Source organism: Onychostoma macrolepis, chromosome 15 (assembly GCF_012432095.1).
Source record: "Onychostoma macrolepis isolate SWU-2019 chromosome 15, ASM1243209v1, whole genome shotgun sequence".
NCBI lineage: Eukaryota > Metazoa > Chordata > Actinopteri > Cypriniformes > Cyprinidae > Onychostoma > Onychostoma macrolepis.
Genome location: NC_081169.1, coordinates 20,933,465 through 20,949,809, shown reverse-complemented (window position 1 = coordinate 20,949,809; position 16,345 = coordinate 20,933,465). Strand labels below are relative to the sequence as shown.

General features: G+C 36.2%; 1 protein-coding gene and 2 pseudogenes across 1 annotated transcript; all 3 read right to left on the bottom strand.

Annotated features, from left to right (window-relative positions):
* Positions 1-857: 857 nt before the first annotated feature.
* Positions 858-1,865, bottom strand: LOC131520579 (olfactory receptor 52E2-like). Its single transcript, XM_058744922.1, has one exon. It carries the CDS (start codon positions 1,836-1,838, stop codon positions 858-860), a length of 981 nt encoding a protein of 326 aa, XP_058600905.1. The 5' UTR covers positions 1,839-1,865.
* A 4,205-nt stretch (positions 1,866-6,070) lies between these two features.
* On the bottom strand, positions 6,071-7,073 carry LOC131520590 (olfactory receptor 1E16-like; annotated as a pseudogene).
* Positions 7,074-11,345: 4,272 nt separating this feature from the next.
* LOC131520588 (olfactory receptor 52E2-like) lies at positions 11,346-12,325 on the bottom strand (annotated as a pseudogene).
* Between the last annotated feature and the right edge of the window lie 4,020 nt (positions 12,326-16,345).

The window sequence follows — 16,345 nt, the reverse complement described above, 5'->3', positions numbered from 1 at the left end:
TAGGGGCCTAGCTGAATAGCAATGCATGATACAGTATTGTTAATGATGAATCATGACATTTGGAGTGGTCTTGTTGTTATTCCAACAGTCTCTCCCTAAAAATAACCCAGCTCAATGTCATTGAGTTATTTGCAACTTATTCTCTTATTCATGTATCAATTTATCTAGTAAAACTGATACTTTTCAGTGCTACTTTTAGAGAGGTTGCCCCAAAATAAATGCAAAAATAACAAAAATTAAGATTTTATATGTGTAGACCTTCTTTATCAATGAACAGGATTACCTTAAGCTTACATCAATAAATTGATATCTTAGTTCAGCTTTTATTTATTGTACAGCAAATACAGAAATAACAAAAAGTTGAGACATCGCAACAAAGAGACAATAAAAATAACCTTACAGGAAATCTCAAACATACTTATGTGAAAATGAATCCTTGGTTTGCATTATATGAATGATATGAACATATGAACAAACATGACAGTTAACAGCATCTGGGTGGGTGAAACCTTGGGTAACATGAAATATGTTAGCATAATACACACTGCTCACAAAAATTAATTCAAATAGCTTTTACAATTTTCAGTCTATTTTGTTTATTTTGTTTCAGTGTATTTGTTTGTCTTGGGGTCAGTGATTAAGAATACAGTACAAACTGCATATCACTAATGTTCACCAACACACATTAAGCTTCAAATGCCCAAATGTTAGGAATGTAGCAGAGTGAATTTAACTATTTTCTATGCAGTTTTATTTTCCATATAATAAATCTAAAAACATTTATGAAAAAATATATTAAATTTTTCATATAGGTAATTTAATTCCTAATGATGGAAGAACACATACAATCATTACTGTCATTTTGAAATGTTCTTTCTAATTGGCACAATTCTGTTTTTAAGCAGTTTTTTAATTAAGATTCTGATTTCAGCTGTGTTTAAAACATAAATAATGGGATTTAACATTGGTGGAAGAGACAATGAAAGAGATGCACTGATCATTCTGGCATTGAGAGTGAGAGAAGTAATTAATGAAGCAATGTGAATGCATATGACAGGAAGAAAGAAAGATACGACCAACAAAAGGTGAGAAACACAGGTCTTCAGTGCTTTTAAACGTGCTTCCCAAGTTGTAATTTTACTTAAGGCAAAAACAATGCCCAAATATGACAGGACTATAATGAACAATGGTGCAACAAGGAACAAAGCTACGATGACGTTTGTTATGAAGATATTAATGCTTCTGTCGTTGCATGCCATCCCCAACACTCGTCCATAATCACAAAAATAACTCTGTACCACATTAGATTTACAGAACGAAAGTCGGGTCATCAAAGACACTGCCAGGGCCACCAGAGAAGTGTTAAATGCCCATATTACTACAAACACTAAAGACATGACAGTATTATTCACTATGGCATGATATCTTAATGGCAAACAAATTGCAATGTAGCGATCAAGTGCCAGAACAACAAGTGTGGCACTTTGCAGAGTAACAAAGAGGTTCACAAAAAACATATTTGCCAAGCAAGCATTGTAGGACATGTACTGTGAGTCAGAAAAAAAAATCTTCATCGTGTTAGGAATCCATGCATTAGTTTCACCAAGGTCAACCAAGGCCAAGTTAAACACACCAATGTATTTTGGACTGTGCAGACTTCGTTCCAGAGCAATAAGGAGGAGGACTGCAGAGTTCCCAATTACAGTAATAAAATATGTGACACATAAAAAAATATAGTAATAACTGCTGTATGGTATACCTGAAAGTCCAGTGATGAAAAAGTATTCTGGATGAACAATGGACACATTCTGGAGAAAATTTGCATTTAAAGAACTCATGGCAGCTTTGTGCTTGATGTTTTGAACAAGCTGAAAATAGAAATTACCATAAAGACGAGAACAGAATTTAGGGAATTCACAAAATTGTCATCTTACTTTTCTAACAGATATTTTCAAATGTTGAAAGTATACATATGTAAAGTTTCTGCATAATATTTCATTCGCAAACCTGTATACATGAAGTTTTAGAGCCAGAGCACACAATGACTGTGAAAGTCTGAACACTTGTGAGCTGTTTTGAATAGTACTCAGCTGTAAATGCTCGTCCTTATTCTCTTATGTTACAAAGATCATTGGACATTTGCATCATTGAATCCAAATATATCTTCTGATTCATCTCTTGAGAGATTTCAGACAACACAATGATGTAATACTATGCTGAAGTAAATGTTCTGGCCACTGCTTTAGTTTTGATAGATTTTTTTTTTTTTCCACTTCAAACAGGCCACAGTATTGCCCTTTGTGTTCTCATTAATGAACATTATATTACAGTAACTCAAGGATATAGTTAATGTTAAGTCTGTAATGTGACACTAGCAACTGCAGTACAACTTATCGTATTGTCCCAAATATTTTTCTTAAATTATTTTCAAATTGCATATTTTTCCTATTTATATTTTTGTTTTGAAAGTATGGTGAATATTGGTAAAATGTACCACCAATCACAGTTAAAAATATACACTTTTTGATAAACCATAAAAATAACAGGTAGCTCATCTGAGTTATATAACAAGTAGGCTATCCATCTCATAGTAGCCTTACAAAATGCCATTAACAGTAGAAGTGAAATCTTATTGTAGTCTTCAAATCTGTGTACTGTCTTACATTTTAAAATCACTTACAGAGGAAGTTCGGTACCATCAGGATAACATGACAATCACGACTCATGCCACTGCAAACTTTTCTTTTTGTTTTGTTTTCACTTGCGATCTTCTAACATTACAATACACACACAGTACTTCATGTATTTCTTGGCACACTCGTTTTACGCGTATTTGTGTATTATTGACATGTCAAAGTCTAGACCTTGAATATAAGATGACCACGTTTTTTTAGATGCATTTCCAAGAAAAAAAAAAAACATTGTCTTATATTCGGGTCAATACAATACTAGTTTGTCCACGCATTGGGCCTTACAGCAAGTGGTGGAATTGTCTGAGATCCTCTGAGGGGTCAATTGTAATGATCAGTCCACTGGAGGCAAGCGTAGTGAGAACCTAAGTTCAGTTTTATTTAACAGAGTGAAATCCAAACATAAAAATTAAGACTTGACTTGAACAGACTTGACTTGGCATGACCAGACTAGACTCACCGACAGCAGGTTGCAACATCAATACGACGAGAAACAATAGACAATAGCTCTGTTCGAGATGAACTACACTAGCCTGCCACCGGCTGGTGAGAGTAGGCGCTTGCAGTCGGGGCGGACACTTTCTGCTCACGGTAGTGACGCTCGCACGGTGTTTGCACACTCTATCACAGGAAGTTAAATAAATTCAATATTTGTCAAATACACAAACGTTTTAGACACCTTATCATGAGCAACAGAAACACTTTTTATATACTACTTGATACAGCATCATCTGTTTATGAATAAAGTTCGACATAAACAAATACTACTATTTAAATACCAATAAAGTGGGGGTATATATGCTTTTATCAGTGTTTTTTAATTTTTTTTTGATAAACGTGACTCAATAACACTGTGACTACAGTAAAAATGCTTTACTGCTATAAAGCACAGATTTGTGAGCATTATTGGAATTGAAAAGTTAAAATAAACACTCAACACACATCGTGCTTTTCATTACAGAATCTGACCAATGAGAATAAAGTGTGTCGTCATCAAGGCTCTGCCAGGGGTCACTGCTCCGCCCTGGTTGGCTCCAGTCTCGTCTGCTCCGCAGTGGTGGTCTTCTGCTCTGTCTGCTCCGGACTGGTGGTCTTCTGCTTCGCTGTGGTGGTCTTCTGCTCCGGCCTGGTCTTCGATTCCGCTGGCTGTGCCCTGGCTTCCTGTTCCGCCTTGGTGCTCTGCTCTGCCTCAGTACCCGGTCTTTCCACTTCCATGTGGACCTGGCCCTCCGTCCCTCCCCCTGTTCCGCCTCCGCTCCACCACCCTCCTGGATGGTATTGCTCTAGGAGCGTCTGGAAGCCGCTCCTTGGTGGGGGCTCTGTCACGAATCCGTCCATGGTCTTCTGTCTGATTGCCATCAGAGGTCACCCTTACATCATATTGACTCTCACACCACACAGACTGTTTCACATTACCTTGGACTACTTGGACTTTAATGATATTTGTCATTTCTGTATGATGATTCCCAGCAGGCACCAGACGTCTATGTAACGTCAGGTTGATGTTGGACATGATGTCGGACAGGCGTTGCATTTTGGTTGAAAATGAAAATCGGGTTGGCGTCAATATTTGACGTCAATTTGACGTTGATTTAATGTTGGATTTTAGTTGCACAACTTAAAACAACAAAATCTCAACGTCAGCTGGCGTCCGTATTGGACATTAATTTAACTCTGACATTAGATGTTGAATTTACATTGAATTTTGGTCACCCGACGTCGCAACCGAAATTGAACCAAATATGTGCCTGTTTTGTGCCTGCTGGGTTGAAACACAATGACTTTATTTTTTAAATTTAATGAGTTTATTCTCAGCAATTTATTTTGAAATTTTGGGCTATTTTTTTTTTTTCTAGAAACACATCAACTTTATTCTTGAAATTTAATTAGGTTATTTTCAACATTTTATTTCAAAATGTTTGGTGAAATTTAACAAGTTTAATCTCGCATTGTAATGACTTTAATCTCAAGGTTTTTTTTATTTTTTATTATTATTGCTTGGCCCTAATCCTTTTCCATAATATTTAAATTCAGTAAATATTCTATGGCAGCCATATCAGGTAATTGCCTAAAAAGACAGGTTTATGATGTGTGTAGTAATAGATCACACTAATATTAGCTTACTTTTAGCCTTACCCTGGAGTTAGTTCACTCTCAGTCTATGCAGCTATATGTGGGCAAGCTTTGTAATGCCTGAATAGAGTAAAGCTACAATTTCCTTTGACTTTTCCAGCTTCAAAGCAGGCTTTCTGCAATAGTGATACCACATGCGTGTATTGATTGGATTGTTAGTTTTCTAATCAGTTGGGGTTGACACCAGGAGCATCACAACGGGGGCAAAAGTGCATAGGGCCCATAGGCTTAGAGGGGCCTACAACAATGCCACAACAACTTGATCTTGAATGCTATTTTTGGATTCTTTTGTCCATTGGATCTGTTATGCTAGTAATGGTTTTCCTTATGACACTGTAAAAAAAAAAAAAACAAGTTGAGTTAAAACATGACAATGCCTATTTAGGCTATAGGGGCCTAGCTGAATAGCAATGCATGATACAGTATTGTTAATGATGAATCATGACATTTGGAGTGGTCCTGTTGTTATTCCAACAGTCTCTCCCTAAAAATAACCCAGCTCAATGTCATTGTGTTATTTGCAACTTATTTTCTTATTCATGTATCAATTTATCTAGTAAAACTGATACTTTTCAGTGCTACTTTTAGAGAGGTTCCCCCAAAATAAATGAGATAATAACAAAAATTAAGATTTTATATATGTAGACCTTCTTTATCAATAAACAGGATTACCTTAAGCTTACATCAATAAATTGATATCTTAGTTCAGCTTTTATTTATTGTACAGCAAATACAGAAATAACAAAAGTTGAGACATCGCAAAACAAAGATACAATAAAAATAACTTTACAGGAAATCTCAGACATACTTATGTGAAAATGAATCCTTGGTTTGCATTATATGAATGATATGAACATATGAAAAACATGACAGTTAACAGCATCTGGGTGGGTGAAACCTTGGGTAACATGAAATATGTTAGCATAATACACACTGCTCACAAAAATTAATTCAAATAGCTTTTACAATTTTCAGTCTATTTTGTTTATTTTGTTTCAGTGTATTTGTTTGTCTTGGGGTCAGTGATTAAGAATACAGTACAAACTGCATATCACTAATGTTCACCAACACACATTAAGCTTCAAATGCCCAAATGTTAGGAATGTAGCAGAGTGAATTTAACTATTTTCTATGCAGTTTTATTTTCCATATAATAAATCTAAAAACATTTATGAAAAAAATATATTAAATTTTTCATATAGGTAATTTAATTCCTAATGATGGAAGAACACAAACAATCATTACTGTCATTTTGAAATGTTCTTTCTAATTGGCACAATTCTGTTTTCAAGCAGTTTTTTAATTAAAATTCTGATTTCAGCTGTGTTTAAAACATAAATAATGGGATTTAACATTGGTGGAAGAGACAATGAAAGAGATGCACTGATGATTCTGGCATTGAGAGTGAGAGAAGTAATTAATGAAGCAATGTAAATGCATATGACAGGAAGAAAGAAAGATACGACCAACAAAAGGTGAGAAACACAGGTCTTCAGTGCTTTTAAACGTGCTTCCCAAGTTGTAATTTTACTTAAGGCAAAAACAATGCCCAAATATGACAGGACTATAAGGAACAATGGTGCAACAAAGAACAAAGCTACGATGACGTTTGTTATGAAGATATTAATGCTGTTGTCGTTGCATGCCATCTGCAACAATGGTCCATAATCACAAAAATAACTCTGTACCACATTAGTTTTACAGAACGAAAGTCGGGTCATCAAAGACGCTGCCAGGGCCACCAGAGAAGTGATAAATGCCCATATTACTACAAACACTAAAGACATGACCGTATTATTCACTATGGCATGATATCTTAATGGCAAACAAATTGCAATGTAGCGATCAAGTGCCAGAACAGCAAGAGTGGCACTTTGCAGAGTAACAAATAGGTTCACAAAAAACATATTTGCCAAGCAAGCATTGTAGGACATGTACTGTGAGTCAGAAAAAATCTTCATCGTGTTAGGAATCCATGCATTAGTTTCACCAAGGTCAGCCAAGGCCAAGTTAAACACACCAATGTATTTTGGACTGTGCAGACTTCGTTCCAGAGCAATAAGGAGGAGGACTGCAGAGTTCCCAATAACAGTAATAAAATATGTGACACATAAAAATATAGTAATAACTGCTGTATGGTATACCTGAAAGTCCAGTGATGGAAAAGTATTCTGGATGAACAATGGACACATTCTGGACAAAACTTGCATTTAAAGAACTCATGGCAGCTTTGTGCTTGATGTTTTGAACAAGCTGAAAATATAAATTACCATAAAGACGAGAACAGAATTTAGGGAATTCACAAAATTGTCATCTTACTTTTCTAACAGATATTTTCAAATGTTGAAAGTATACATATGTAAAGTTTCTGCATAATATTTCATTCGCAAACCTGTATACATGAAGTTTTAGAGCCAGAGCGCACAATGAGTGTGAAAGTCTGAACACTTATGAGCTGCTTTGAATAGTACTCAGCTGTAAAAGCTCGTCCTTATTCTCTTATGTTACAAAGATGATTGGACATTTGCATCACTGAATGCAAATATATCTTCTGATTCATCTCTTGAGAGATTTCAGACAACACAATGATGTAATACTATGCTGAAGTAAATGTTCTGGCCACTGCTTTAGTTTTGATAGATTTTTTTTTTTCCACTAGTCTGCAAACAGGCCACAGTATTGCCCTTTGTGTTCTCATTAATGAACATTATATTACAGTAACTCAAGGATATAGTTAATGTTAAGTCTGTAATGTGACACTAGCAACTGCAGTACAACTTATGGTATTGTCCCAAATATTTTTCTTAAATTATTTTCAAATTGCATATTTTTACTATTTATATTTTTGTTTTGAAAGTATGGTGAATATTGGTAAAATGTACCACCAATCACAGTTAAAAATACACACTTTTTGATAAACCATAAAAATAACAGGTAGCTCATCTGAGTTATATAACAATTAGGCTATCCATCTCATAGTAGCCTTGCAAAATGTCATTAACAGTAGAAGTGAAATTTTATTGTAGTCTTCAAATCTGCGTACTGTCTTACATTTTAAATTCACTTACAGAGGAAGTTTGGTACCATGAGGATAACATGACAATCACGACTCATGCCACTGCAAACTTTTCTTTTTGTTTTGTTTTCACTTGCGATCTTCTAACATTACAATACACACACAGTACTTTATGTATTTCTTGGCACACTCGTTTTACGCGTATTTGTGTATTATTGACATGTCAAAGTCTAGACCTTGAATATAAGATGACCACGTTTTTTTAGATGCATTTCCAAGAAAAAAAAAAAACATTGTCTTATATTCGGGTCAATACAATACTAGTTTGTCCACGCATTGGGCCTTACAGCAAGTGGTGGAAATGGCTGAGATCCTCTGAGGGGTCAATTGTAATGATCAGTCCACTGGAGGCAAGCGTAGTGAGAACCTAAGTTCAGTTTTATTTAACAGAGTGAAATCCAAACATACAAATTAAGACTTGACTTGAACAGACTTGACTTGGAATGACCAGACTAGACTCACCGACAGCAGGTTGCAACATCAATACACGACGAGAAACAATAGACAATAGCTCTGTTCGAGATGAACTACACTAGCCTGCCACCGGCTGGTGAGAGTAGGCGCTTGCAGTCGGGGCGGACACTTTCTGCTCACGGTAGTGACGCTCGCATGGTGTTTGCACACTCTATTACAGGAAGTTAAATAAATTCAATATTTGTCAAATACACAAACGTTTTAGACACCTTATCATGAGCAACAGAAACACTTTTTATATACTGCTTGATACAGCATCATCTGTTTATGAATAAAGTTCGACATAAACAAATACTACTATTTAAATACCAATAAAGTGGGGTATATATGCTTTTATCAGTGTTTTTAAATTTTTTTTTGATAAACGTGACTCAATAACACTGTGACTACAGTAAAAAAGCTTTACTGCTATAAAGCACAGATTTGTGAGCATTATTGGAATTGAAAAGTTAAAATAAACACTCAACACACATCGTGCTTTTCATTACAGAATCTGACCAATGAGAATAAAGTGTGTCGTCATCAAGGCTCTGCCAGGGTCACTGCTCCGCCCTGGTTGGCTCCAGTCTCGTCTGCTCCGCAGTGGTGGTCTTCTGCTCTGTCTGCTCCGCCCTGGTAGGCTACAATCTCGTCTGCTCCGCAGTGGTGGTCTTCTGCTCTGTCTGCTCCGGACTGGTGGTCTTCTGCTCCGCCGTGGTGGTCTTCTGTTCCGGCCTGGTCTTCGATTCCGCTGGCTGTGCCCTGGCTTCCTGTTCCGCCTTGGTGCTCTGCTCTGCCTCAGTACCCGGTCTTTCCACTTCCATGTGGACCTGGCCCTCCGTCCCTCCCCTGTTCCGCCTCCGCTCCACCACCCTCCTGGATGGTATTGCTCTAGGAGCGTCTGGAAGCCGCTCCTTGGTGGGGGCTCTGTCACGAATCCGGTCCATGGTCTTCTGTCTGATTGCCATCAGAGGTCACCCTTACATCATATTGACTCTCACACCACACAGACTGTTTCACATTACCTTGGACTACTTGGACTTTAATGATATTTGTCATTACTGTATGATGATTCCCAGCAGGCACCAGGCGTCTATGTAACGTCAGGTTGATGTTGGACATGATGTCGGACAGGCGTTGCATTTTGGTTGAAAATGAAAATCGGGTTGGCGTCAATATTTGACGTCAATTTGACGTTGATTTAATGTTGGATTTTAGTTGCACAACTTAAAACAACAAAATCTCAACGTCAGCTGACGTCCGTATTGGACATTAATTTAACTCTGACATTAGATGTTGAATTTACATTGAATTTTGGTCACCCGACGTCGCAACCGAAATTGAACCAAATATGTGCCTGTTTTGTGCCTGCTGGGTTGAAACACAATGACTTTATTTTTTAAATTTAATGAGTTTATTCTCAGCAATTTATTTTGAAATTTTGGGCTATTTTTTTTTCTAGAAACACATCAACTTTATTCTTGAAATTTAATTAGGTTATTTTCAACATTTTATTTCAAAATGTTTGGTGAAATTTAACAAGTTTAATCTCGCATTGTAATGACTTTAATATCAAGGTTTTTTTTATTTTTTATTATTATTGCTTGGCCCTAATCCTTTTCCATAATATTTAAATTCAGTAAATATTCTATGACAGCCATATCAGGTAATTGCCTAAAAAGACAGGTTTATGATGTGTGTAGTAATAGATCACACTAATATTAGCTTACTTTTAGCCTTACCCTGGAGTTAGTTCACTCTCAGTCTATGCAGCTATATGTGTGGGCAAGCTTTGTAATGCCTGAATAGAGTAAAGCTACAATTTCCTTTGACTTTTCCAGCTTCAAAGCAGGCTTTCTGCAATAGTGATACCACATGCGTGTATTGATTGGATGATTGGATTGTTAGTTTTCTAATCAGTTGGGGTTGACACCAGGAGCATCACAACGGGGGCAAAAGTGCATAGGGCCCATAGGCTTAGAGGGGCCTACAACAATGCCACAACAACTTGATCTTGAATGCTATTTTTGGATTCTTTTGTCCATTGGATCTGTTATGCTAGTAATGGTTTTCCTTATGACACTGTAAAAAAAAAAAAAACAAGTTTAGTTGAAACATGACAATGCCTATTTAGGCTATAGGGGCCTAGCTGAATAGCAATGCATGATACAGTATTGTTAATGATGAATCATGACATTTGGAGTGGTCCTGTTGTTATTCCAACAGTCTCACCCTAAAAATAACCCAGCTCAATGTCATTGTGTTATTTGCAACTTATTTTCTTATTCATGTATCAATTTATCTAGTAAAACTGATACTTTTCAGTGCTACTTTTAGAGAGGTTCCCCAAAATAAATGAGATAATAACAAAATTAAGATTTTATATATGTAGACCTTCTTTATCAATAAACAGGATTACCTTAAGCTTACATCAATAAATTGATATCTTAGTTCAGCTTTTATTTATTGTACAGCAAATACAGAAATAACAAAAAGTTGAGACATCGCAAAACAAAGAGACAATAAAAATAACTTTACAGGAAATCTCAGACATACTTATGTGAAAATGAATCCTTGGTTTGCATTATATGAATGATATGAACATATGAACAAACATGACAGTTAACAGCATCTGGGTGGGTGAAACCTTGGGTAACATGAAATATGTTAGCATAATACACACTGCTCACAAAAATTAATTCAAATAGCTTTTACAATTTTCAGTCTATTTTGTTTATTTTGTTTCAGTGTATTTGTTTGTCTTGGGGTCAGTGATTAAGAATACAGTACAAACTGCATATCACTAATGTTCACCAACACACATTAAGCTTCAAATGCCCAAATGTTAGGAATGTAGCAGAGTGAATTTAACTATTTTCTATGCAGTTTTATTTTCCATATAATAAATCTAAAAACATTTATGAAAAATATATTAAATTTTTCATATAGGTAATTTAATTCTAATGATGGAAGAACACAAACAATCATTACTGTCATTTTGAAATGTTCTTTCTAATTGGCACAATTCTGTTTTTAAGCAGTTTTTAATTAAGATTCTGATTTCAGCTGTGTTTAAAACATAAATAATGGGATTTAACATTGGTGGAAGAGACAATGAAAGAGATGCACTGATGATTCTGGCATTGAGAGTGAGAGAAGTAATTAATGAAGCAATGTGAATGCATATGACAGGAAGAAAGAAAGATACGACCAACAAAAGGTGAGAAACACAGGTCTTCAGTGCTTTTAAACGTGCTTCCCAAGTTGTAATTTTACTTAAGGCAAAAACAATGCCCAAATATGACAGGACTATAATGAACAATGGTGCAACAAGGAACAAAGCTACGATGACGTTTGTTATGAAGATATTAATGCTGCTGTCGTTGCATGCCATCCCCAACACTGGTCCATAATCACAAAAATAACTCTGTACCACATTAGATTTACAGAACGAAAGTCGGGTCATCAAAGACGCTGCCAGGGCCACCAGAGAAGTGTTAAATGCCCATATTACTACAAACACTAAAGACATGACAGTATTATTCACTATGGCATGATATCTTAATGGCAAACAAATTGCAATGTAGCGATCAAGTGCCAGAACAACAAGAGTGGCACTTTGCAGAGTAACAAAGAGGTTCACAAAAACATATTTGCCAAGCAAGCATTGTAGGACATGTACTGTGAGTCAGAAAAAAAATCTTCATCGTGTTAGGAATCCATGCATTAGTTTCACCAAGGTCAGCCAAGGCCAAGTTAAACACACCAATGTATTTTGGACTGTGCAGACTTCGTTCCAGAGCAATAAGGAGGAGGACTGCAGAGTTCCCAATTACAGTAATAAAATATGTGACACATAAAAAATATAGTAATAACTGCTGTATGGTATACCTGAAAGTCCAGTGATGAAAAAGTATTCTGGATGAACAATGGACACATTCTGGACAAAACTTGCATTTAAAGAACTCATGGCAGCTTTGTGCTTGATGTTTTGAACAAGCTGAAAATAGAAATTACCATAAAGACGAGAACAGAATTTAGGAATTCACAAAATTGTCATCTTACTTTTCTAACAGATATTTTCAAATGTTGAAAGTATACATATGTAAAGTTTCTGCATAATATTTCATTCGCAAACCTGTATACATGAAGTTTTAGAGCCAGAGCACACAATGAGTGTGAAAGTCTGAACACTTATGAGCTGCTTTGAATAGTACTCAGCTGTAAATGCTCGTCCTTATTCTCTTATGTTACAAAGATCATTGGACATTTGCATCATTGAATCCAAATATATCTTCTGATTCATCTCTTGAGAGATTTCAGACAACACAATGATGTAATACTATGCTGAAGTAAATGTTCTGGCCACTGCTTTAGTTTTGATAGATTTTTTTTCCACTTCAAACAGGCCACAGTATTGCCCTTTGTGTTCTCATTAATGAACATTATATTACAGTAACTCAAGGATATAGTTAATGTTAAGTCTGTAATGTGACACTAGCAACTGCAGTACAACTTATGGTATTGTCCCAAATATTTTTCTTAAATTATTTTCAAATTGCATATTTTACTATTTATATTTTTGTTTTGAAAGTATGGTGAATATTGGTAAAATGTACCACCAATCACAGTTAAAAATATACACTTTTGATAAACCATAAAAATAACAGGTAGCTCATCTGAGTTATATAACAATTAGGCTATCCATCTCATAGTAGCCTTGCAAAATGCCATTAACAGTAGAAGTGAAATCTTATTGTAGTCTTCAAATTTGCGTACTGTCTTACATTTTAAAATCACTTACAGAGGAAGTTCGGTACCATCAGGATAACATGACAATCACGACTCATGCCACTGCAAACTTTTCTTTTGTTTTGTTTTCACTTGCGATCTTCTAACATTACAATACACACACAGTACTTCATGTATTTCTTGGCACACTCGTTTACGCGTATTTGTGTATTATTGACATGTCAAAGTCTAGACCTTGAATATAAGATGACCACGTTTTTTAGATGCATTTCCAAGAAAAAAAAAACATTGTCTTATATTCGGTCAATACAATACTAGTTTGTCCACGCATTGGGCCTTACAGCAAGTGGTGGAAATGTCTGAGATCCTCTGAGGGGTCAATTGTAATGATCAGTCCACTGGAGGCAAGCGTAGTGAGAACCTAAGTTCAGTTTTATTTAACAGAGTGAAATCCAAACATAAAAATTAAGACTTGACTTGAACAGACTTGACTTGGCATGACCAGACTAGACTCACCGACAGCAGGTTGCAACATCAATACACGACGAGAAACAATAGACAATAGCTCTGTTCGAGATGAACTACACTAGCCTGCCACCGGCTGGTGAGAGTAGGCGCTTGCAGTCGGGCGGACACTTTCTGCTCACGGTAGTGACGCCGCACGGTGTTTGCACACTCTATCACAGGAAGTTAAATAAATTCAATATTTGTCAAATACACAAACGTTTTAGACACCTTATCATGAGCAACAGAAACACTTTTTATATACTACTTGATACAGCATCATCTGTTTATGAATAAAGTTCGACATAAACAAATACTACTATTTAAATACCAATAAAGTGGGGGTATATATGCTTTTATCAGTGTTTTTTAATTTTTTTTTTTGATAAACGTGACTCAATAACACTGTGACTACAGTAAAAATGCTTTACTGCTATAAAGCACAGATTTGTGAGCATTATTGGAATTGAAAAGTTAAAATAAACACTCAACACACATCGTGCTTTTCATTACAGAATCTGACCAATGAGAATAAAGTGTGTCGTCATCAAGGCTCTGCCAGGGGTCACTGCTCCGCCCTGGTTGGCTCCAGTCTCGTCTGCTCCGCAGTGGTGGTCTTCTGCTCTGTCTGCTCCGGACTGGTGGTCTTCTGCTTCGCTGTGGTGGTCTTCTGCTCCGGCCTGGTCTTCGATTCCGCTGGCTGTGCCCTGGCTTCCTGTTCCGCCTTGGTGCTCTGCTCTGCCTCAGTACCCGGTCTTTCCACTTCCATGTGGACCTGGCCCTCCGTCCCTCCCCCTGTTCCGCCTCCGCTCCACCACCCTCCTGGATGGTATTGCTCTAGGAGCGTCTGGAAGCCGCTCCTTGGTGGGGGGCTCTGTCACGAATCCGGTCCATGGTCTTCTGTCTGATTGCCATCAGAGGTCACCCTTACATCATATTGACTCTCACACCACACAGACTGTTTCACATTACCTTGGACTACTTGGACTTTAATGATATTTGTCATTTCTGTATGATGATTCCCAGCAGGCACCAGACGTCTATGTAACGTCAGGTTGATGTTGGACATGATGTCGGACAGACGTTGCATTTTGGTTGAAAATGAAAATCGGGTTGACGTCAATATTTGACGTCAATTTGACGTTGATTTAATGTTGGATTTTAGTTGCACAACTTAAAACAACAAAATCTCAACGTCAGCTGACGTCCGTATTGGACATTAATTTAACTCTGACATTAGATGTTGAATTTACATTGAATTTTGGTCACCCGACGTCCGCAACCGAAATTGAACCAAATATGTGCCTGTTTTGTGCCTGCTGGGTTGAAACACAATGACTTTATTTTTAAATTTAATGAGTTTATTCTCAGCAATTTATTTTGAAATTTTGGGCTATTTTTTTTTCTAGAAACACATCAACTTTATTCTTGAAATTTAATTAGGTTATTTTCAACATTTTATTTCAAAATGTTTGGTGAAATTTAACAAGTTTAATCTCGCATTGTAATGACTTTAATCTCAAGGTTTTTTTTATTTTTTATTATTATTGCTTGGCCCTAATCCTTTTCCATAATATTTAAATTCAGTAAATATTCTATGGCAGCCATATCAGGTAATTGCCTAAAAGACAGGTTTATGATGTGTGTAGTAATAGATCACACTAATATTAGCTTACTTTTAGCCTTACCCTGGAGTTAGTTCACTCTCAGTCTATGCAGCTATATGTGTGGGCAAGCTTTGTAATGCCTGAATAGAGTAAAGCTACAATTTCCTTTGACTTTTCCAGCTTCAAAGCAGGCTTTCTGCAATAGTGATACCACATGCGTGTATTGATTGGATTGTTAGTTTTCTAATCAGTTGGGGTTGACACCAGGAGCATCACAACGGGGCAAAGTGCATAGGGCCCATAGGCTTAGAGGGCCTACAACAATGCCACAACAACTTGATCTTGAATGCTATTTTTGGATTCTTTTGTCCATTGGATCTGTTATGCTAGTAATGGTTTTCCTTATGACACTGTAAAAAAAAAAAAAACAAGTTGAGTTAAAACATGACAATGCCTATTTAGGCTATAGGGCCTAGCTGAATAGCAATGCATGATACAGTATTGTTAATGATGAATCATGACATTTGGAGTGGTCCTGTTGTTATTCCAACAGTCTCTCCTAAAAATAACCCAGCTCAATGTCATTGTGTTATTTGCAAATTATTTTCTTATTCATGTATCAATTTATCTAGTAAAACTGATACTTTTCAGTGCTACTTTTAGAGAGGTTCCCCAAAATAAATGAGATAATAACAAAATTAAGATTTTATATATGTAGACCTTCTTTATCAATAAACAGGATTACCTTAAGCTTACATCAATAAATTGATATCTTAGTTCAGCTTTTATTTATTGTACAGCAAATACAGAAATAACAAAAAGTTGAGACATCGCAAAACAAAGATACAATAAAAATAACTTTACAGGAAATCTCAGACATACTTATGTGAAAATGAATCCTTGGTTTGCATTATATGAATGATATGAACATATGAAAAAACATGACAGTTAACAGCATCTGGGTGGGTGAAACCTTGGGTAACATGAAATATGTTAGCATAATACACACTGCTCACAAAAATTAATTCAAATAGCTTTTACAATTTTCAGTCTATTTTGTTTATTTTGTTTCAGTGTATTTGTTTGTCTTGGGGTCAGTGATTAAGAATACAGTACAAACTGCATATCAC

What these genes read in the sequence shown, in the direction of transcription:
- LOC131520579 (XM_058744922.1), bottom strand. Translation starts at nt 1,838, where the DNA reads ATGAGTTCTTTAAATGCAAATTTTCTCCAGAATGTGTCCATTGTTCAT.